Here is a 22,620-nt window from a genome sequence, read left to right as displayed (position 1 = left end):
ATAATAAATCAAATTCTGGGAATAACGAAGTGAACAAGGAAAAAAGAAATGAAAATATGCCACAAAACAGAAGTTTAATCTGCAAATATTTAGCAGAGCCTGGGACAGTTATTTAAAAATTCACATGAAACTCAGCCAGAGTTGATCTACAGTGAAAAAAATGCGCGCGTGTAGCACAGTGTACGAACCTACAAGTGACTTTGCGTTTCACGAGCAGCATTTGAATTCAAACAGCAAAGGTCTACACGCAGATTGACTGCAAATGAAACAGCTGCAGGCGAACTTGGCTTGGCCAGACATACCAACAAGCGAAAGAGGCAGTAAGAAGAGATAGACTGTTAAGAGCCACAAAGAAAGAGAGGGAGAGAGAGAGAGAGTGACGTAGATGGGTTGTCAGTTGGCCATTTCCATACTATTGATACGCTTGCATACATTGGCTTTGTGTCAACGGTTCAATACGCTCCACTCCATGCGAGCGCTACGCATAACTTCGTGAGGCAATAAGCGTGTAGCATGCCACACGGCCCCAAAAATACCATAACGCTCGCTGCTCGTTGCTCGCTCGCTGTCTCTCTCTCCCTGTCTCTCTATCTGTTGCAGTTTGTTATGCCAACTGCGTAGTGACATGAACGGCATGTGCGTAGGGGTCTGTATGTGTGTGTGTGTGTTAGTGATGGCTAACAAGTTGGGCCACGTCCACGTTGCACACTGGTCAAAGAGAAGGCTCCGTTTTGTTTGCCTGTCACAACTTGTGGGTTGCCCTTGTTGGGCTCGTTCTTCTGCTGCCTCATGTTGTTGCTGTTGCTGCTGATGCCATTAACGCGTGAATTGTAGTGGCTGTCAGCAATCGCAGCCACATTGTTGCCCAAAAACCCATACACCCACACACACAGACATCTCCCACTGCTGTAGACCAGCTTTTGAGGGTTAGCCTGATTTTGCTGTTGTTAGTCATCGACTTAGCCATGAAATGCCATTGGTTGTGGTGTCAATCAAGAGGACAGCAACAGCAGCAACAACGACATCAACAGCAGCAGCAACAATAGATAACATCGCACGTTTGGCACACAAAATTTGCATATTTGAATAGAATATTATTATTACTTTTGATATGAAAAGTCTTGGCTCTAAATATATTAATATGAAAAAAAAATAAAAATCTTTAAGCTAAACATTTTTGATTAAGCTGGCTTAAACATAGAAACAAATTAAGCGGCTTACACACTTTAAATTGTTTTAGCTACTTGTAGGAAAAAGTTTTTCAAATAATTCTTTTATATTCTTAAAAATTTAAGTGAAATGTGGGAGTAGATAATACATTTATATATATTAGCTACTTTAATATTACTTATAAATAAAATTCTAGATAGCCACATCTTTGCCTTTTGCCACCTGTAAACTTAATTTCAATTTCAGCTTACGGCCTGTACAGAGTATTTTCATTTCGATGCAGTGCAAAAACTTAGAGAATTGGATTTTTGTGTGGTATTTGCGATTGGGAGAGTGTGGCCTGTGGGTCGTTTGCATTGCCAGCCACTTCATTATTTTGTTACCGCCCAGCTGCACCTGCAAGCGAATAGCTGAGCGAGTGGGCTGGGTGTGGTATAAGTGTGACACTACGTATTTCTATGCACTCATGCATAATGGCTGGCAAACGTTTACAATAGCTGCAGCATGGATTTCCGCACGCTGCCATTTGCGGTCCATTTGCGGCCTGCGGGCAGCCAGGCTGGGGGCTGAGGACGAGGCGGGCTTTGGTCACCCAGGCGCCGTTAGCATGATTGAAAAACGTGCCAGCTGAGCAGACCGGGGCCAGCCATGGAGGGCAACGAGACTCTAACCTCAGGCCCAATCCCATTGCCAGCTGTGTGCACCGGCTTAAATTGCATGCCATTCTGTGTGCTGTCACTGGCATTGTATTGTTGTGTGGTTGCACTCGATGCTGCTGTTGTTGTTGTTGCTTTCCTTTCACAATTACGTAATTTATTTTAACTGTGTCAAATCCACGCCAATCGACAGCGATTATACTGGCAAATTGCAACAATTCCTTCCCAGCCATCCCAGGTCCCGATTGCAATTTGTTAACGTCGCTCGCATCCGTATACGTTCTTGCCCCAAATGGCCACTACGCCATCAGCCGTGCCACTCATTTGGCTGGCTTGTGGCTGTTGCTCGTCTTCGTCTTCGTCTTCTTGTTCGGCGTCGTCGTCCTCACCAATTAACCGCACTGTGCTAATTAATTTGCTCATAATTGATGCGATTATGTGTTTCATTTGTGCCCAAAAACAAGCAACAACTGGCGCCTGGGGCAACATCAAGCAACGATTCCGAAATATGGCTGCCCCATTTCTAGGTTGCTTCGCTTGCTGCTACTGCCCATTCATGTGCTGCAGTTCTTTGCTGCCAGTCCGGGTGGAAATCAAACGAATTGAACAGGCGTCTTGCAGAATTTATAGATTTGCGGCGCAATGCCCAGCTAGCGGCCACAAGATGTCGGAACTGTGCCAAATTGAAAGCGGAAGTCGTGTTTTGTGGCAGTTGTGTGCCGCAGCAACAACAGCATTCACATCCGCCCAATCTGCCTTAAGCTGATTTGTATCTATTGTCTTTGGCCATTTCAATTGCCATTTGAAGCCTGACGCTTGGCACGACTTGCCACTTAGCTCGCGGCAACGTCAATCACATGACAAGTGCATGCAACACCGTCGCACGCAATTGTGACTTCATAAAATGACCCACCGTTGCGGTTGCCGCTGTGCTGTCATGGATATGTACGCCATTGCCCGTGGCACATGTCCACTCTGGGCCGCTTTCCTCTTAGTCATGTGCCTCGGCACCATTGGATATTGCGCACAAATTTGCTAAAATGCCAAAAACATCAGCGACAGAGGCATGCAACATGGCTACAGCTGCCTTCGCTGCTACTTTGGTACTTAATGTAACCTTTTTAAGTATTTCAGTCTGTGCTGCAAAATACCCTCTAATTGACAGACACAAAAAATATGTAGAAACAAACAAATATACGAAATAATAATTTCAGAGACTTTGCTTTGATACTTTTTCCATATAGGTCCAATCTTGTTTCTGCAATCATTATATGTGCTGAGGTAATCAATCACTGCAGCACTAACGCAACAACACACAGCACAGCTCAGCACGCCTTTGTTGTGCTGTTACGAGCGGCGCCTAGATGCATGCAACACTTTTTACACAGCGCACAGACAGTGGCTGCACGTACATACATTAGTGTTAAAATCTGTGTGAGTGCGTGCGTCTGTGTGTGGGCGCGTGTTAGTGTGTGTGTGAGCTGCACTGCTACTCTGGTAGTCTGGTAGTGTCGGTAGGTACTTACCATTTAGAACATGCACACGCACGCTGGCAACATCTGCATTGGAGGGGGCGCATGAGTATTTGCCGGAATCGGCCAGATCTGCATTCTGTATGAGCAGAAATGAGGTTGTCACATCGCCCTTTTCGGTAATTACCGACACGCCGCCTCTTGATGAATCATAATTAATGACCTGCAAATGGAAGAGCATTACGCCAAAAGGCCCGGTTAGTGAGTGAGTGTAGGCTCAAACAGAAAGCAGAGTAGGTGGAGCCCGCTCTGAGAAAACAAACATAATGTGAGAACAATGGATGAGGAGCAGCAAATGTATTTTTTTATGCTGATGGAGAGATGGGCTGCCGGCATATAATAATAAGCGAGTGCCGTTCACTTCGGATTTTTTCCGTAAATATGGTTTTTAACGTATGCTTGAATTTCGCATTTTTTTTTTGTAATTTTCAAATGCGTGTGACAGCATTGGGTGGAGGCGGTGTGGAGGGGCAGTCGACTGTGTGTGGAGCGTAGCAACAGCTGCGCTTGACTGACATTACAAATCAGCGACATGTCAGCGAGTCTTGTTTACTTTTCAGTAATGTACCGCCACCCTCTACCCTCGTTTCTGCTGTCTATCAGCCGAAAATGCGTTTAAAATTGCGATTTTAATTGGAATTTGATAGTCGCGCGCATGATTAAAGTTGACTTAACGGAGCTTATATCAAAGGATCCTTAGTTCCCCAGGGAGAGAGATAGAAAGAGAGATGTGAGTAGACGCAAGACAGCGTGGGCGCCACTTATAGTTAGCTACAAAAATTATGCTAATCAAGTGGGCGAGAGTCTGCTTCGGGCTCACTTGGACTTAGAGCAAGCGATGGCTCATTATGACGATGACATTCTGTGCGAGAGGCCACCGCCATCAAAGTCAACTTCATTATCGATTAGGGCGTAGGGGGTAAATAGCAGGGCAAAAGTCAAATGTCGACTGCCGAGTGCTACTAACAGCAGCCAAATCCAGATGCATATTGAGTCACAAAACGGAGCAGATGCTCAAAGCGCTGACAAAAACAAATACCAGAATAATTTACCAATACCAATACCAATTCCGATATACAGGGCAAGTTCAGAGAGCAAGGACAGATGGAGAGAAAAAGAGAGCGAGGGTAGATAGAGGACTGACGGCAATGAGCGGAGCAAGTAGCTGACATTAACACATCATGTCGTTGACAGCGACAAGAAAATGGAGCCAACACAGAGCCAGAGGAAATGAGCAGCTGTATGTGTCCTCTGCATGAGGAGAAGGGCGGGTCAGGGAGGTATAGCATAGTGGACGCGGGGAACTGGCGCATAATTTGCTGTCTAATCTCAACTAATCGACGGCATTTGCAATAATATGAAAAATGAAAGAAAAGTTGGCGTCGCTGATAATGATGACGATAGGCAAACGTCCATGCAGCTGTTTCTATAGCCACAGTCAAGGCATACGGCATATAGCTGTAGGTATGAAAATGCGGATAGACATATAAAAAAACAATGACAATGCCCGAAACTTTGGCTTAACAACTTTTGCACAAGCAAGTAAAAAGTTTGCCTATCAGCGGCGAATTGGGGCAGGGAGTAGATGAGGGAGGTGGAGGGTGGGAACTAACGAAAGTCTGGTTGCCATTATAGTCCATTGCTGTCGTCGCTATCAGCATAAATTTCGTATTTGTATTATAATGTATGTAGTTGTAGTTGCTTTTGTTGTTATTGTTGCTCGCAAATTGGTTAATGAAAGCGACGGCTTATTGTGACAGGCAGACTGTCAGACATACAGACAGGCAGACAGGCAGACAGAGCTGACAGACTGGTAAATGCCAAATGGCAAACTGACATCCCCACATTTACCGGCTATGAGAATTGGAATAAAATTTTGCTACAGGAGCGGCTGCATCAAAAATTTACAATTTTACTACCCCATCGGACAACTGCAGCTGTTTGGAACACACACAGAATCAAATAACATAAAAGAAACATACTAAAAATGCGCATATATCCGATTTATGTGGCACTTGCCAACACAATAATCGAGCATAGCAAAAAACCAAAGCAGTTAAATGTACATAAAAGTCTGTCACGCTGTCAGAACAGCAGAACCGCTAGCAGCTGCCTGTCGCAGGCGTGCAGCTGAACTGAAGCCGCGGCTGACAGTCAGCTAATAGCTGGCTAAGTCTACCCAACAGCTCACGAAACTTTTGCCGGCCGCACACTTAAGCGCTATGCATATTACAACTGTTGTTAGCGAGGGCAGCTTGAGAAGTTACAGCTTAAGCTGGACTCAGTTTCAGGGTTAAGTACTCCTAAATATCTTATGTCCACTCATAATTCGCTACAGCTTTATGGGCGACCCTCGTGTCGGACGGACATATGCCAGAAGCCAATGCGGAAACGCATGCAAAGCAGAGGAAGCGAGAGTCAGGCGAGCCAGCACTGAGAGAGGAAATATGTAACACGTTAATTACAATTAGCAAGCGGATGTGCGCTAACAAAAAAAGTGTTGCATACATTTAAGCGCAGCGCTTGGCAGGAGCAAGTGCATCAACTAAGTTTATCCATCCATTAAACTAATTAACAGCAAATTTGCATGGATCGTAAATAATCCGTGTGCAGCATGGGCAAGGACGCTCGACTTGTGCTAAGGTTGTGGCTACACACACACCCAACACACACACACACATACCACTCCACACATACATACTTGTAAGGCCACCTGCCAGAGGCACACAATTGTGGCGCGTGGCTCTGCTAGGATTTTAATTAGAAAATTCCAGAAGTACAAGTGCTAGCCAGAACTCAGCAGTAGCAGAGACGGCGGCAGAGTCAGCGGCAGCAGCAGCAGCGGCAGCAACAGTAGTTGGCAGCAGGATTTGTGCACTTTTTAACACGTTGCCAGCAAATGCGCCTTCTCTTTGCCTTTGGCCCAAGTCACATTTCCTTTTTTTACTCCGTTTTTCGTCGCTGTTTTGCTTGGCATTTGCATTGCAATTAGCTGGGAACTATAACGACTACGTCTAGGACTCTCTATCCCTCTCTCTCTTGCTCTCTCTCTCTGTCCCTTTCACTGTTGACCCTGGTCCTGGAGCGCTTTAAGCGCTTTTAATGCCGCGCAATTAGCCAGGCTGTTTATGCTGCTTAAATCGCTTGCAACTAACGCAACTAATTGTCGGCCAACGGGACGAAGAGCGCCCAGCTTATTGCAGGACAATGTAACCACCTGGATCACCATGCTGTTGTTTTCATGTTCAGCTGATATTTGTGTTGCGCCAAGTATATTCCGTGCGTGCACTGAAGCCCCATTGACCCACTTTTTCCACTTGCCACATGCAACTGTGTTCATTTACACATTAAATATCAACGACTGTCACTTTAAATTATGTCATCGGCTCGCCATGCACTGCAGATGCGGTGAAACGACAACTTCTTTGATTGAAACTTCAGTTCGGGAAGGCCTCAGTGCTGACGCGTTGCACAGATGAAATCAGAAACAGCGAACTCATCGATAAAGCCCAACTGATATTGTAAGTAAATGCTTGAAAATAACTAATTAAAAATGAATCTCATTAAGAATATTTAATTTGTTTTAGCAACTAGTTTAACTGTCGGACAAGCCGACTGTCAAAATGACACATAAAACAGAAAAAGATAATAATAGAAAGGAAAAAGAAGAAGAAACCAAATTTTCGCTACAATTGTAACAATAAAGTTTAATTACCTCCTCGTGATGGTACCAGAATATGTAGGCCGGCGGCTCGGGGCTGAACTTCACAGTGCAAGTGAGATTTATGGTGCTGCCTTTATCAACATGAAGGTCAGGTCCGCCAAGTATGGTCGCCGTTGGCACTGTCAACAGGAAACACCAATGAAAAACGCAGACGAGTCACCGAAAAGAAACGAAAAGGAGAAGTGTATAGAGCGGGGAGGTATAAGAAAAAGTAATGCTTGGAGAAAAAACGCTGTTAAAACGAGTCAGACACGGCCAAAGCTGACTGGCTGGTCGCATAGGTAGGAGGCTCGAGGTCTGCAAGCCTGGCTGACACTGTAGAATAATAAACTACAAGATAAAATGAAATTATTGTCGTATAAAAACCAAGTCCTCGACGTTCCATCGCCCTGCTACTCGACATTGCCCTCATCCTTATGCTCATCGTCGTCTTCGTCTCTTCGTTTGGACTGTGCGTGTTGCTCACTCGTTTGCTGTATGTAATTTATTTGCTCAACAACTTTTTTGCTTGCCTTCGTGGCGCGAGTGTCCTTTGGCTTTGTTATTTGCGACAAATGGTTGATTTTTTTATTTCATGAAGCCAAAGCGAGAGCCAGAGGCAGCGCCGCTGTCGATGCCAATGCCTCCTGATGCTCACCAACTCAAACGTAATCGCTTTGTAGGAGCGGGCAGTTGTATCCACATACTCAGACTCATGTTCATGCTCATACTCGTATGACTACCCATTCGTACTCACCGACAACATTTAGACGTACAAAATAACTGCGAACGGGCTGTGTTGATATCTGGCACTCGTACATGCCCGCATCTCGCTTCTGGGCCCATTTTATCTGCAGCGTCCAGTCGTCGGTGTCCTGATGATGTGTGGCCTGAAACCTCTGATCGGACGTGTACGTATAGGAGCCCACTGTCAATATGTGTATGTCCCGATGCCGTATCCAGGATACCTGCACGAAAAAACGAAAATCAAGCAAACAAAGGTATTGCACGAAATGTCAATCAAATGAAGTACACGATATCAAAGTGTGGACGATTCGAAAGGGGAAACGCTCTATAGTTAAAAGGAAATAAAGCTGCGATAGTTGAAAAGAGATGATTTACTTGATTAAATTTTAAGTGGACGTAGCCTAATGCTTCTCCATTCAACCACTTCTATAATCAACATACCCCGTTCTAACAACTTGACTAAAAGCTGGGTATAACAATCCAAAATCTTTTTGTTTATGGCCAGAGGTAAAAACTGGCATTAAAAATGCAGCAATTGAAAAACGAATTGCTGTCGCAGTGCAATCAAAATCGAATGAAATGCGTAAGGGTTTCACAAGGGTTCCTCAATTTCCTTTTCTTTCTGAGTGTGTGTGTGAGTTGGCTGGATGTCCTTCAGCGATTAATCAGCAGCCATTGCAAATTCTCGCATTGTTAATGGACGCGTATCTCATCCAAGTTGATGGCGCACATGACGTATACGCAACGTGATGTATACGTACGCACATGAGATTGTTGTTGTTGTTGCTGCTGTTGTTTGGCTACGGCAAGTTTATGGCCGTGTCGTAATCCTTGATAAATCTGGGCATGGGCATGTTGAGAGTGCGTTTGGAACAGCAGTTGCTTTTTTGGGTCTTTTGCTGCTGGTGAGTTTTGAGTTGTTTTTAGCTTTTGCTTAATTATAACAAACTTTTTAAGTAGTTGCAGCGCTGAGATACAACTTTGTAAGCTTAATGCTAAACAGCATTGCAGTCTTTCTGTCTCTCTCTATCTCGCATTATCTGTTACTCTCCCTCCCTCTGTGTGTACTTGTGTCTCTGTCTGACGCTTGATATGCACAACTTATTAAGTCAAATGCAAATGCAAAATTATCGCAGTTGCCAGTTGCCGTGCTTCAAAAACTTACAAAATGTTGCCTGCAGACCCCCACACAGCCATTCACTTTATGGGGCGTGGCACATTTTGGTGCGTGCGTTTAATTATACGAAATGTTGTTGCACACTAAACAATGGCGGACCCCACACACATCGAACAAGCCAGAGCCACTTGGCGGGCTGACGGTTCGGCAGCTTTGTGCGACGCATGTGGACCGCAATGAGTGTATAAAAGTGTGAAAAACATGTCGACAAGGGGCTGCCATTAAACAAACATTTTACGCAACAAATTAAAGTGTAATTAACAAGTGCACGCTGTGCTCTATCAACAACAACAGCAACAGCAACAGCAACAGCAACAAAGCACGCATCGCCTGACAGTGTCCCAATGCACGCGGTTCCCCTTTGTTCCTATGCCCAGTCTCCGGCATATTAGCAGCAATGCCTCTAGTGCAATACACACATACACATGCCACTGCCCCTTTAAGTACACACACACACACCCATCAAAACACACCCATAGCACATGTTCTGCTGAGCTCGTTTCGGTTTGTTGTTTGGTTTTCTCGGCTCGGACTGCGCCAAGTGCTGTTGACGCGTGCGGCGAGTGCAATTTTCACGAAATTGTTTAAATAATTTCGCGCTTAAATGCAATTGCAAGTGTTTTGTGGCACGGGAGGACAGCGTGGAGTGGGGCGTGGTGGCATGAGGGCGTGGCCAGCAAAAAGGGCCACCCGCCCACAGCAGTTAGTCGCTGACGTGTGGCAACTTCCACTCGACGCTTTTGTGTGTTGCCAAGAAATTAAAAGTTGCTGCATGCTGCAAGTCCTTCTGATGCCACAAACTTCTGCTGCTGCTGCTGCTGCTGCTACTGCTGCTATAGCTCCTGCTTTTGCTGTTGCCTCTTCCTGCCGTTGGCGCATTTATGTCAAGTGCTTGGTAGTTCGGCGCGTGTGCTAAAAGTTTGTTGGTGTTTGGCATTTGAAGCCCTGTTTGTTTGCCTTACCACCGCGTGCGACGCATTGTTTGTTAATGAGCGTTCGAATCTTTTAGGCAAGCACTTGTTTCTAACCAAGCCCCGCACCAACTCGCCCTTCCCTGCCGCGTCTCCGCCACGCTGTGCACCCCGGGCAGCGGGCACGTGCTGCTCATTGGGGGACTCCAGTGATTAATCGCACTGCGCAACACTTTCGTTGCCTAATTATTCATAAACTTGTCTGTTACGCATATTAAAAAAGTTCAGAGAGGGGCCGATAAAAAATTGTCACGCACAGACGGCAGATCCCTGACAGTCAGACATTTCATTTCATTTAATATTTACACGCGTCCCCAAATATACATTCAGCAGAAGAAACATACGTTGTACTAATTAAATAAAAAAAAATGTTATATATTCTGTTAAGCAAATGACTCAGGTACTAATACACTGAAATTCATGAAAGTCGGTGTTGAGGTGGCTTATTATGGTATATCTATGGACTGCTCCAGTTTATCCTGTCAAGGCCTGTATATTATATTCAATCTTACTGATTATTTTCAGTCTCACATATTTTTTTAACAGTGTAGCTTACAGTCTCAGTCGATCAATGCCCACTTCGAGTCCCTCTGAGAGGGCAGAACAAGTCTCCCAACAGGCGGCAGCTTGGCAGGTTGTCCTGGGAGCTACAGCTTGGCAGGCTGTCTCTTAAATAGATGACACAACGTGGCAGGGCGCAATTAAAGCAGATAAACAAAGGAAACAATTGCAATAACAGTCTGTAGCTTACAGCAGCGCTGAATGAAACAATTTCTAAATTTCTAAAAAGAAAACAACTTAATACGGACTTAGGACTTAGGACGAAGGCCGCCATCAAGAAAAGGTCCTATCGTGCATCCCCGCGCAGCACAGCACGTCGCAGACAATACGAACATAAAAAAAATGTGGGCTGGGCGTGTAACTAATTAAAAATTTCGCAGTCATGCTAGGGGAATTACATTTTGGCAACGCGTCTGCCGACCAGGTTGGCAAATCAACGAAGTCAACAGTAACAAAAACAGTCAAGCTGAGAATAACCAAACAGTTGGTGGGCGTGGCAGCCGTCGAGAGGGATGCGTAATGTCAAAAAACTTTAAAGGCTGAACGGATCGTCACGAACAGGCAAAAAGTTTTGGCCCTCTCTCTGCTGCTAGCTGTTAGTTGTTTGCACTCACTGTTTTGTTGGCCAAATTGCGCACACGGCAACTGAGATACGCGGATTTGCCCATGAGGGCGGTGACATTGCGGGGCGTCGAGGGATCAAAATATGGCTCCATCCATTTGGGATGAGTGTAGGCGGCAGTGGGAATTGTGGCCAGTCCTGACGGCGTTGTTGCCATCTCATCTAACGAGTTGTAGCCCTCGATGGGTCCATGCACGCCGCCATTTGTCATATCTGCAACGAAGTACCAGGGCAAAATCAAATTCAATTAATATTTTTCATAGTGGAAACTAACTGAATTTCCAGTTACTAATTAGAAATTGATTAAGTTTTCTTTTTGCGTACAGTAAAGGTATTAAGAGCTTTGTTTCGTAACATTTTTAAATATTCAAACAAATATCACGCATACGCCCTAAAGCCAACTTTTAAATAATTCATTTGACAGTTCGGGATTTTTATTTTAAATGCAGATGTCGATGCTGATATCGAAAAATACTATAGAAACCCACATAAATGGACTTTATTCAATTTGTTTTGTTCGCTACATAAAACATTTTTGCGAAGCATTTCGGAATTTACCTTTAACTTCGGGAGAGACAAGTTTCGGAAATATCAAATGTCTCTATTTACAAATGCCTGGTTTTCTCCTCTGGTTTCGTGCTATTTGCAAGTCCGAGTGAGGTGTTTTCACGCCGCTCGTCACCAAATATTAAAAACTCGTTGACAAAAGTGGAGAAAAAACGGCAAAACAAAGTTGTGGCAGCAGCTTTTCAGCGTGCAACATTTGTTTACAGCGAGCGACAGAAAAAAATTCATAAGAAATACTCATCAGGTAAAAATTCAGACAAAAAATCAAAATGTCAGAGACCCTGCATGGGCTCACACTTTATATCTTGACAGCACTCGTCAGCCCCGTCAGGTTGCAGCTTGACTTTTGTCATCGGCTTAGAGAGAGTGACAGAGTGAAACTTTGTTCATTAAGCCCGCTGGCCGCCGGCTGTTGAAGTAGTGGTCGGACGGTGTACAAGTGGCCACAATGGTAGCCACTGGCAACTCTTTAGTTTCAATTTAGAAATGAACCACTGAGCCACTGAACCACTGAACCAGTGAAAGGGCATCAGCGAATGCCAGGGCAAATGCATTTCAAAACCGCAAGCAGCTGCAAAAATGAACGCACAGGGAATGAAAATGGGATATGCGCCACAGTGGGCAGCGGAAGGGGAAGTCAGAGCAGAGAGCTGCTCGGCTGGCCTATGCACGGAGGGCAGCCTTCAAGCGAGTGAAGTGTTTGCGGTTGGCAAGTACAAGTGCACACACGGACACACACGCACAAGAAAAACGAAATTGTGTCACTGCTTACATCACGAGGCAGGCAAAATCCAAACACACACACACTCACACGCTACACCCATGTAGGCAAACCGCAAGTGACTGCGTCGGGGTGTATGTGTGTGTGTGTGTCTATATGGAAGAGTCGAGCTCATGGTTATGCAAAATATTTGCACTCAAATCATATTTCAAGGATTAAAACTTGCATTCATTCGAAAACTGTTTTTCCACATGCACGCCTTCAGTCACACACATACGCACAAATAGAGCCTTATATATACAGAGAGACATCTATGGTCGCCCTCAACTTCGGCTTCATTAAACAAAAGGTTTCCAGCATATGACGCGTATTTGTATGCATGGATTGCCGCCTATATGGCAGGCAGATGGGCGTGGCATACATACGATAGACGCTTAAGCTTAATACGCTTAAAATCCATGGCACAGAAAACTGCACAAATTTTCTGTAAATATTGCATTCACTCTTAATAAAACTGCAGCTGAGTTTTTTTCGCTGCCCGTAAAAGTATGCTACATATTTCATAAAATCTCCCAGGCAGGCATGCAACAGCTTTAAAGCCAAGCAGTCGAGCTGTGGGCAATATGCGCTGGCAAAAAAAATTCAATTGCCCCAGCTGAATGTGCTTCATTTCAGGCCTGTGTGAGAAAGTGTGTGTGGAATGGCATTGAATGTGCTGTTTGGGAAGGGGTGATTGAGTGTTTGCTTAATCATTACGCAGGCCGTGCACGCCCACTGACTGACTGGCTGCTTGCCTGGCTGGCGGGCTGCCGGAATGAATGGGTGGGCAAGCGGGCAGGCAGGCAGGCCGGCAGGCAGTCAGCCTTTTCATACAATGACTTTGCATACTTGCGTTTAATTTGAGAGGACAACGCGGCGGGATAGGACGTAACGACTGCGTGGAGCAATTAAGAAAACTTTTGTAATTTTCATGCCTATATTTTTGGCGTATTTTGTATACCCTGCAGAGTATGAGGCTTATTTATGTATATGATAACAGCATTAAATTTCCAAACAAGTTTGCTGGAGCTCCACGCAGAAAATGTCTTAAGATTCATTGACTTTTTATCAAAGGGTATTTCGAAGGCAGTCACTTAGTTTTCTTGCCACAAGCAACTTGGTTAATTTTGTGGAATTTGATCCTGTTTCACTGAAATCATGCGTAATGTGTAACACTTTGAACCCAGAGCTCAATGAATTTCGTGCCTACTAATTGCCTTCTTATGGGGGTGTTTTATGGCATTGAATTTGTAGTCAATTTCAACACACTTCATTGGCTTTTCATATCTTATGTCTGCATCTGGATGTAAGTGTGTGTGTGGGTAATTAAAAATCAACATAAGGCGTCAGTAGTTGAGCTGATATTGAGCCATGTGAAGGGTTCGTGCCTAGACCTCGTGCCATTAATTTCCTACTAATGCAACATGACGAGCGCTATTCTGATTGGAATTGGCTTGGCTTGGCCTGGCGGAGAATGGAGACTAGAGAATCGTGCAGGGCTCGTACATGTGCTGCTGGTGCTGTGCCAGTGCTGTGCTTGCTAGCATGAATAATGATGCCTTTTGACATTGTCTAAGTAGTTTTATGCGTGGCAACATGAGTTGCCTCGAAATTCCAATGTACAGCGAAATGCTCGCAGTGTTGCTCGATGGGCTGTCATTGAAGCTAAACTGGACAGCGCGCTGATTGCCACTGGCGTATGCATGTGGCACGCAGTCGGCACCTTGGCGTTGACGTCGGCAGCGACACCGACATCGACAACGACGCGTCGACGTCGGTGGCTGCCGCTGCTGGCAACCACTTAACCACTCAACCACTCAGTTACTTATTTATTTATGTGCTGCGCAATGCATTGCGCGGCTTTTGTTGCCAACATTCTACGCCCTCATTCAGCGAACGATGCTGCCTTTCGCCGGCTGCGGCTGCCGTCTTAATTAAGCTTAAATGATGCTGCAAAATTTATTTCATTTCGCACTCGAGGCGTGCTACTGAAGCCGAACCTCTGCATGAACCTGTTGTGGGAGCATCTTCTATACGCGCGGCGTGCATATAAATTATCCAAGCAAATTACATGGCACACGGCGAAAATTGAAATGTGGCTACTGTGACATGTGTGTGAGAATGTGTGCGTGTGTTTGTGTGTGTGGAGGTGTGTGGCGGTTGGTTCTGTTCGGGTTGACTGCACAGCTGTCATATTTGTTTTATTCACAACTCAGCGTTGATTAATTTTAATGTCCTTCATTAAATCATTTCAATCGGAATGTGCATCAACTGCTCGCATGATTAATTTCTAAAATAAGTCGAATCTGCATTCAGCATGAAATCAATTCTTTTGACTCTCCATTAAAATTCTTAGAAATTTGTTTGCTTTCGAATTTGAATTTATGCACATAAAAGCATGAAGTTGACGTATCAAAGAGTTTATAGTTTTGTATTGTGTGCCAACTTCAGAAATTTCTAGCCTAGTATTTAAAGTAAGACACAGTTGATATGTTATTAAAAAAGTTTGCAAATACCTATATGAACTTTACTAAGAATTTAAGAATATTGGCATGGATTTACGTATGGCATTTGAAACCCTTTGAGTTGAAAGCTTTATGGCATTCAGCTGAATTTTAGTCTTTGTCTTTAGTCCCTAGTCTTTGTGTAACTTGTTATCCGTAACGTTGATTGACAACATTTTTGCGCAATGCCTTTGTTGCTGTTGTTGGTCTTCTTCATGCTGCTGTTGTTGTTTTAGTTTGTTTGTCTTTGCATAGCCACTTCGGCTGACAAAACATGCGATACGATGCGACACGACAAGACAAGAACAACAGGCAAGGCAACATCACACACATACACACGACTCATATATGAAATATTCGTAAAATTTCATACAAAGTACAAGCAAGTGCCATGTGTATATGTGTGTATAAGTGTTGTGCGAGGCTGTGAAAGCTGAAAACATAAAATTAAGTTTACTCTACAAGAAGTTGCCTGGTTTTGACTGCTTGGATGGCTGACTGGGTAGAAAGGCTGCCTGGCTGGCTGGCTGGCTGACTGCCTGCATCTGGCAGGGCTTATCACCTCTGGCCTTACCGCTGAAGCTTATAATGAAGCATTGCTTGTTGCACAAAGTTTGGAACGGAATGAAAACAGCAAGAAACCAGCCAAGAGCCAACAACAAGTCAAAGCATTCATGTCTCGAAGTAAGCTAACTTACTGGGCATGCCTGTGTGAGTGTGTGTATGGGAATGAGGGCGTTTGCGGGGTATCTGGTTGGCTGACAAGATATTAAAATAATATTTACAAAGACTGAAGTGGTGCGTATAATGCATAAGATGCCGGGCAACCATACAGGACCAGGTTTCAGTCTCAGCAGACAGTCTCAAGCACAGAATGATAATAAGCAGCATCTGCATTTGAATTTGCCAACGTGATAGCCTGATTAGTGCAGGCATTTGGTCTTTTCGGTTATTGTTCGGCATTTTCGACAATGTCCACTTGTTTTTATTAATGATCATCATAGATTTTCCAATCACAAGCTGTAATCCCAGGGCCCCCAATGGCTACTAGAATAGCAATCCACAGCACGCACTTTGTATTTCACTCAGACTGCTGCCATTTTCCGGCACGCATTTTCCACTCTCTACATTATTATGTTTTTCCTTTTATTTTGTGCTCGGCAAACAGGATTCAATTCAATCGCTTGGAAAAGGGTCAGAAATGGCGTTTCAAAATGTCACTTGGCACTCGGGTTTTTTTTTTGTCGATGCTGTCGAATTTTAATTGCGTGCGTTAATATTTGGGTCCAGCAGGCAGATCGGCATTTCGGCCTGAAAAGTTAAATTTATAGTTGTGGCAATGATTTTGGCAAATACAATTTGCTACGCATGTGACACATAAATTCCAACTTGGGTTTCGGTCATTTCAACTGACAATTGATGTCTATCGGTTGGCCCAGAGACGTGACCCCGAAAAGTAGCCAACTGCACAGCATATAAATATACTTTAAAGTTGTCTTCTTGTTAGCTGCCTCTTTGATTGCCAGGTGTCGTGTGGTCTTGTATTATTTATTAAACTTAATCAATCATAGCAACAACAACAACAAGAGCAGCAGCAATCTATGACAACGACAACATCTTGTTGGCAAACAGTCAAAACCGCATTGTAGGCATTTATAGTTAAACTTTTAATTGCAGGCCATGCAAGTGACATGTCACAACACTCAAAAACAATCACACACACATACATACACTTACGTATTTACAGCTGCTGCAAACCGCAGAAGGCAAACTTAATGGCGATTGCGATTGCAATTCCTGATATAGCTTTTGCAGTTGTTGCTCTCATACCCTGCAAAGAGCGGCCATAGCGGGTATATAACTGCAATAACTTATAAGCCAAATAACAGTGCATTAAATTACATTCCCGTAGTTGTTTATGTATTGTCAAAATCGAGTCGGTTTATAGGGCATCTCTCAGCTGTGCCGCTGCCCGTCTGCTTGCTGCTGCTCCTGTGGGCTTCAGAGCAATATAAAATATTAAATTCAAATGAAAACACAATAGAATTTGTGCTCTGGTTTTTTGCTCTTTGCTGCTTGCAAGCGAGCGAGCGAGCGAGCGAGCTATGAAATATTTACAACGGCACACAGCTGCTGCCAAATGCAACCGCATGGCAAAGTGTAAACAAACTTACAATAAATCATTTTTAAATAATTTACAATATGGCAAACGCTTGCACATTCAGAACTAGGCCTGTGCCCCGCCTAAGCCCACAGACGAAAAATAAAATCGATCTGCAGCAAACTGAACAAAAACGAAAAAAGATTTCGCACATGTCGCGCTTTTCGCGTCAACGATTTGACGTCTGCTTCAAATGGAGTTTGAAAGGAAAAAAAAACAAATTTTTTATTTATTTTCTTTTCCCTTTTTTTGATAATTTTTTTTGCGACGCGACACGAGGCGTGTAATGGCTTAGCAAAAGCTTCACTTTGTCTGTCACGAATTCGCTGGCAAATCCGCAAAACGTGCAATCAGCGCCGATGTGACTGGCTTGCACTTTAAGAGGTGCTCACGCCGTCGGTTGGCATAGACTTGGCTATACCCTTTAAGCAGTAGTAACCCTCATGTATAGTGGATATAAGTTTCTGCTTTCAATAAATCCGTTGATTTGGCTTGCATATACCCTGTAAAGTGAGAATGCTGTACACCAAACATATTGGCCTAACGCAATGTTAACCTTTCTACACACATAACTGCTTTAATCTTTTAAGCTATAATATGTCATAAGCTGCACGCCCACTAGTTGGGCACACCCCATTTGGCATGGCAAACATAATCACCTGCCTGTACCCTCTATCATATGCAGTGTGGTCGCGTTGTTTTAAAGAATACAGTCAGAAATGTTTGCTGTACGCGTGCTGCCTCCACAAACTTAAGCGAAGTGCCGAGCCAGCAGGGCTCCAGTTGAGCTAATCCTTGTCTCGATGTGGAGCTACATCAGCTGCTTCAGCTGATTCTTTTTTCTAGTTTGATTGAGTGGCCATTCGACTTGATGGTCGCATTTCGAATTGAGTACGAATTGAGCAAATGACTTAAAAGTGCCAACTACTCGTGTGTGCTAGCTTGGCTCATGTGTTTGTCTAAGTGAACGAGTTCTGTGCACCCTCAAACACACAAATACATATATATACATATATATATATCTGTCTGTCGGCAGATGTCGTTGGTCTCTGCTATTCACTTACATAGTGCCACTTAGTTATGGCTTCCACTTCAAGTCTGAGTCGGAGCTGTAACGTGTACAATCATTGCGTCAGTCACGTTTTGAATTGAGCAAATTCATCAGACAATTTCGTTGTGTGGGACGAAAGGCTGCGCTGCTCCTGCCAACGACTCGTCGCATTTGTTGCCGTTAGCTTAAGTTGCCAGCGTGGCAGCATGCAATTTGCTATTTGTATTCCAGTATTATCGCAGCCTGTGAGCCTCGAGAATACAAATCGATTGAATTAAATTCAGATTTTTATGCGTGCATCAATGCATTAATAAACACTTTGCTGAGCTGCTGCTGCTTCCACAAACACTTTTTTTGCTTCAAATTTCAATTTATAGTTCTCACATTTATTTATTTATATTCCCTTTTTTTCAGTTGTCCTCCCTTTGGTTGAGCGCGAAAATGCGTTTATTAACATTAACATTAACATTTTACAGCGTGCTCTTTCAGTCAAATGGATTGCAAATGTGCAGCTTAATGGTTGCAAATAATTTATATAAGTCGTTATTTTCAATTTCATATTTTCAATTATTTCCACAGTCATTAAAGGTATATATGAATATGTGATTTATCAATCTTATAAAAATTATGCATGTTTTTTGCATTGTTGTCTACATTAAAATAATTTTTAATTATGTTATTTCAACTTATTTTTCTATGCTGTTTATATTAATTTTTTTTTGTAATTTGTATAGTTAAATAATTCGTTTCATTTCCAAGGAGATTTTTATATATGTCTATCTCTGTTTTTATGATTTTTATGATTATTATGACTTTTTTATTAGTTTTTTAAATTTAATTCATTTGCTTCTTTTTTTTTATTATTATTTTTTATTAGTTTTTTAAATTTAATTCATTTGCTGTCATAAAATTTGAATTTTTTGTTCTTGTTTATTTTTTATTTTTAATACATTTTTAGTCCCAATTTAGTATATTTTTTATATATTTATAAGCTCAATTGTGTTTGCTTAATATTTTATCGACATTGTTTCAAAAGAATTTTTAATGAATATATTTTGCTGGCACATATTTAATAAATTAAAAAAAAATGCATTTACTATAACATCATATCTAACTACACAAGTTTTTCACGCCATTGTTTAGGTTCGGTTGGGCTTGAGCAAATGGAAGCAACAAGCTAAGAAAATATTTAAAGAGCAATTTAATCAAAAGAACGACGGGAAAATGAAAACAGTTAAAGCATACAAAAAGAAAAATAAATGTGCAGCATGCAGAGGTAATTACAAGTCGACTTGGATTATTTACTATTTGTGCTGCCCCTGTCGAATCAGATACGACTCGCTGGCGTGGTCGTCGCCACTGAAGGGTAACAGCTGCAGCTAGCAGGCTGCAGGGGCAGCTGCCGCGATCTCGTACCGTGTGCCAGGCACGTAGCCACCTGGCCAGTATGTGTGTGTAGACTGCTTGTTGGGCCTGAGTGTGTGCACAACCGGCGCTCGACGGCCAGACTTGAAATCACAACAACTGCGCAGTAGCAGGCACGACTGCCAGAATTCCCAGAAGCTTTGCCATTTAACTGGCTGGCTTGCTGGCTGGCTGGCTGTGTAAGAGCTGGCTCCAGGTTGGGCCGGTGCTTGGGTTCGGATGGACTGTGCTGTGCTGCGCAGCGTAGTGTATGAAATATTTTCGCGTTATTTGCTCTTGTTAACATTTTTTCTACACCTGGCCAGTGCTGCTGCCTGCTGCCAGCTGAAAGTCCCCATTGTTACTTGGCGTTATAAATTTTGAAAGTATACAACAAACACAGACTCGCACGTATGTGTGTGTGTGTGCATGTGAGAGAGATAGCGAGTGCGGCTATATGCCTCCTGGGGGCAACTCAAAGTGGAAATGCTTGCCTTATTAGTACATTCAGCAGTAAAAATGTGTTAATCTATAAACGTGCCCGAAAGTATGCAATGCCTTTTTGTGTGTGCTCCTCCGTGCGTGTGTCTCTGTGTGTGCCTGTGTGTGTGCGTGCGTGTGTGCAAGCACTCGGGTATTTTACGTTGCCCGCGAGACATGTCAGCCAGATTTCAGTTGCTATGCGAGCTCTTTAATGAATTTATCGCGTGTTGGGATTCCGTTACACATACGCCCCGTTGGCCCGAGCTGGCCAAGGACACAGGGCAACTATTTTAAAACGCCCAACTCCCACTACTAGGGCTGACGCCTTAGGCTCGGGCAAACTATGTGCTCTTAACGTTCTGTCGGGGCGCGGCTAGATAGATAGAGTGCTGTCTGCCTACCTGTCCACAGGTCTGACAGGTGCCCGGAACAGGCGGCTGCGGCTGATTATGCTGTTGTTCGTGTTGGTTTTTGGCTGGCACTTTGAGCCTGCCCTGTTAAACATTAAAATTTGACAGCTTTTAATGGGCAGCAAGCGCACAGCTAGCAAAACTTTTCAGCGACGACCGTCTGCTGTTGTCGGCTTTTAATCGCCGCCCGCATAAACAGCAAGCACTTGCAGCCCAGCTAGCTTCTCATAAATCATTCAGCAACAAGCGAGTGGCATGCAACACGCACACACACGCACACATTTTGTAGGTTCACTTGGCAGCTGCCAGTTTTTGGCGCCAGCAGAGACCAAAATTATTGTTTTCCAATTAATAAATGTCAATTACGTTCGAGCATAAAAACAAGGTCAGGCAGAGACAGCCCTAAAGCAAATGCCATTCGGCTAGCATTCGTACAGTGGCTGCCATATGTTTGCACACACACTTGACCGCAACTGGATTGGGCCTGGCCCATTGGGCTAGCTGTTGCTGTCATCTTAAATGAACGACATGCTTGCTGGGGCTTAGCCACCATCAGTCTGGCACCTACAGCTGCCCAGCCACGCCCCGTCCCAACAGCCCAGCTGGTATGTGTGTCAAGCGGCGCCTCTACAAATGAAGCATAATGGGCAACGTAATGACCGACAGCAGCTGTGTATGTGTGTATTCCTGTGCGTGTGTGTGTGTGTGCTGTTGCAGCATATGTAAATGCAATTTGTAACATTTTTGTTGGGTTTTATGAATTGACAATGATTTCATTTTCGGTTTGTTTAACAGCCGAGCAAAGTTTGCTTTTGGCTCCGTCTGTACGTAAACTTCAGCGACTGACTGTATATGCTTTTATTTGCTGTTTGGGCTTGTGCTAGCAACCATCCAGCCCAATTGTCTTCTAGCCATAATTGCATTCCACACTTTTTTTGTGAGCAGCACTTTTTGTGTTACTTTGATTACAGTTGCAGTGCCTGATGTTGTTGCTGTTGCATGTTGCATTGCACTTGTTGTAATTGCAATTTACTGTTGTCGATGTGTGGCTTTATGTGTAGTTTCACGTGTGTAGGTGTATGTCCACATATCTCTTGTTTTAACATTTACGTGCGAGCTGCTTCCTTGAAATTTCCGACTTAAATTATCAACAACTGTGAGCCGGTTGCTGCAAATTTGTGGGTGCTGCTGCTGCAACTGTGCAAACTTTTCGAAAGGGATCCAAGTGCGCAGTAGTGTGCAGCTGGATGCTGGATACTGGATACAGCACGTAGCCGCAGCAGCTGAACATACATAAGGATTTTGGTTTCGGTTCGCTTTTGGTTTAAGGGTTTTCTGGCTGCTTACGAGCAGCTCGCGTGTGTCTCTCTATCGCTCTCCCTCACTCCCTCTCAGTGTGTGTGCATGTGTGCAAATGTTATGCAATCACACTAATGCGCAGTTTACGGTTAGCAAATGCAACAACCAACATGCAGCCAAAGCAGCACCTAGCAAAGCGCCTTTTATAAATGGTTGCCACAACTGCACGCTGCAGCGCCCCAACATCATCAACTGTGGCATGCCCCGCCCAAAATTTAAAAAAATGTCGAAATATTACAACTGGCAACGCGACCATGCCCATTTCCTAAGCGCTCTTTATTAATTGTTTTGCACCGCAGACCATTAATAAATAACTTGACAGCTCTGTCAAGGCTCCCGCTGGCAATGCCTGCCCCAAAAGGTAGGCAACACTTTTTTATAGCGTTCTCTTGCCATGGGGCGTGGCCTCAGAGCCTTTTTGTTTCAATTATGTTGCTATTTGCATACTGAGTAAATAAATCTTTGGCCATTGCATTGCATGCACCAGCGGCTACTTGGCCCAAAAGGCTGGCCAATTTTTTGTATGCATATGCATGGGCACAGCCAACTGAGTGTGTGTGAGTGTGCAAGTGTGTGAGTGTGCTGGTAAATCATCATGAATGTTTGAGCATATGCACACTTCATTGCATATGCCATATGGGTGCAGGCAGTAGCCAAGAATGCCATCGTTGTAAAACTTTAAAATGCATGAACCTCTCAAACAAGCGCTGCAAACATTATGGCTATCCCCAGCCCCAACACCTGCCCTCCGTTTCAGCTCAGTTAAAGCGTAAGTTATATGC

The 22,620-nt window shown here is 43.8% G+C and overlaps 1 protein-coding gene across 1 annotated transcript in view; it reads right to left on the bottom strand.

Moving 5' to 3' along the window:
• Window positions 1-2,081: 2,081 nt before the first annotated feature.
• LOC111598697 (kin of IRRE-like protein 2) overlaps window positions 2,082-22,620 on the bottom strand; it is a 37,111-nt gene continuing 16,572 nt past the window's right edge. Inside the window, exons 2-6 of the mRNA XM_023314063.2 lie at window positions 11,132-11,352; window positions 7,819-8,029; window positions 7,074-7,201; window positions 3,320-3,521; window positions 2,082-2,227 (exon numbers count right to left, since the gene is read on the bottom strand). Of these exons, the coding sequence (XP_023169831.2) occupies window positions 2,082-2,227; window positions 3,320-3,521; window positions 7,074-7,201; window positions 7,819-8,029; window positions 11,132-11,352 (908 nt within the window). The remainder of the gene's footprint in view (window positions 2,228-3,319; window positions 3,522-7,073; window positions 7,202-7,818; window positions 8,030-11,131; window positions 11,353-22,620) is intronic.

Source organism: Drosophila hydei, unplaced genomic scaffold, assembly GCF_003285905.1.
Source record: "Drosophila hydei strain 15085-1641.00,03,60 unplaced genomic scaffold, DhydRS2 tig00008135-arrow-pilon, whole genome shotgun sequence".
NCBI lineage: Eukaryota > Metazoa > Arthropoda > Insecta > Diptera > Drosophilidae > Drosophila > Drosophila hydei.
This window is presented reverse-complemented; position numbering and strand designations above follow the sequence as displayed.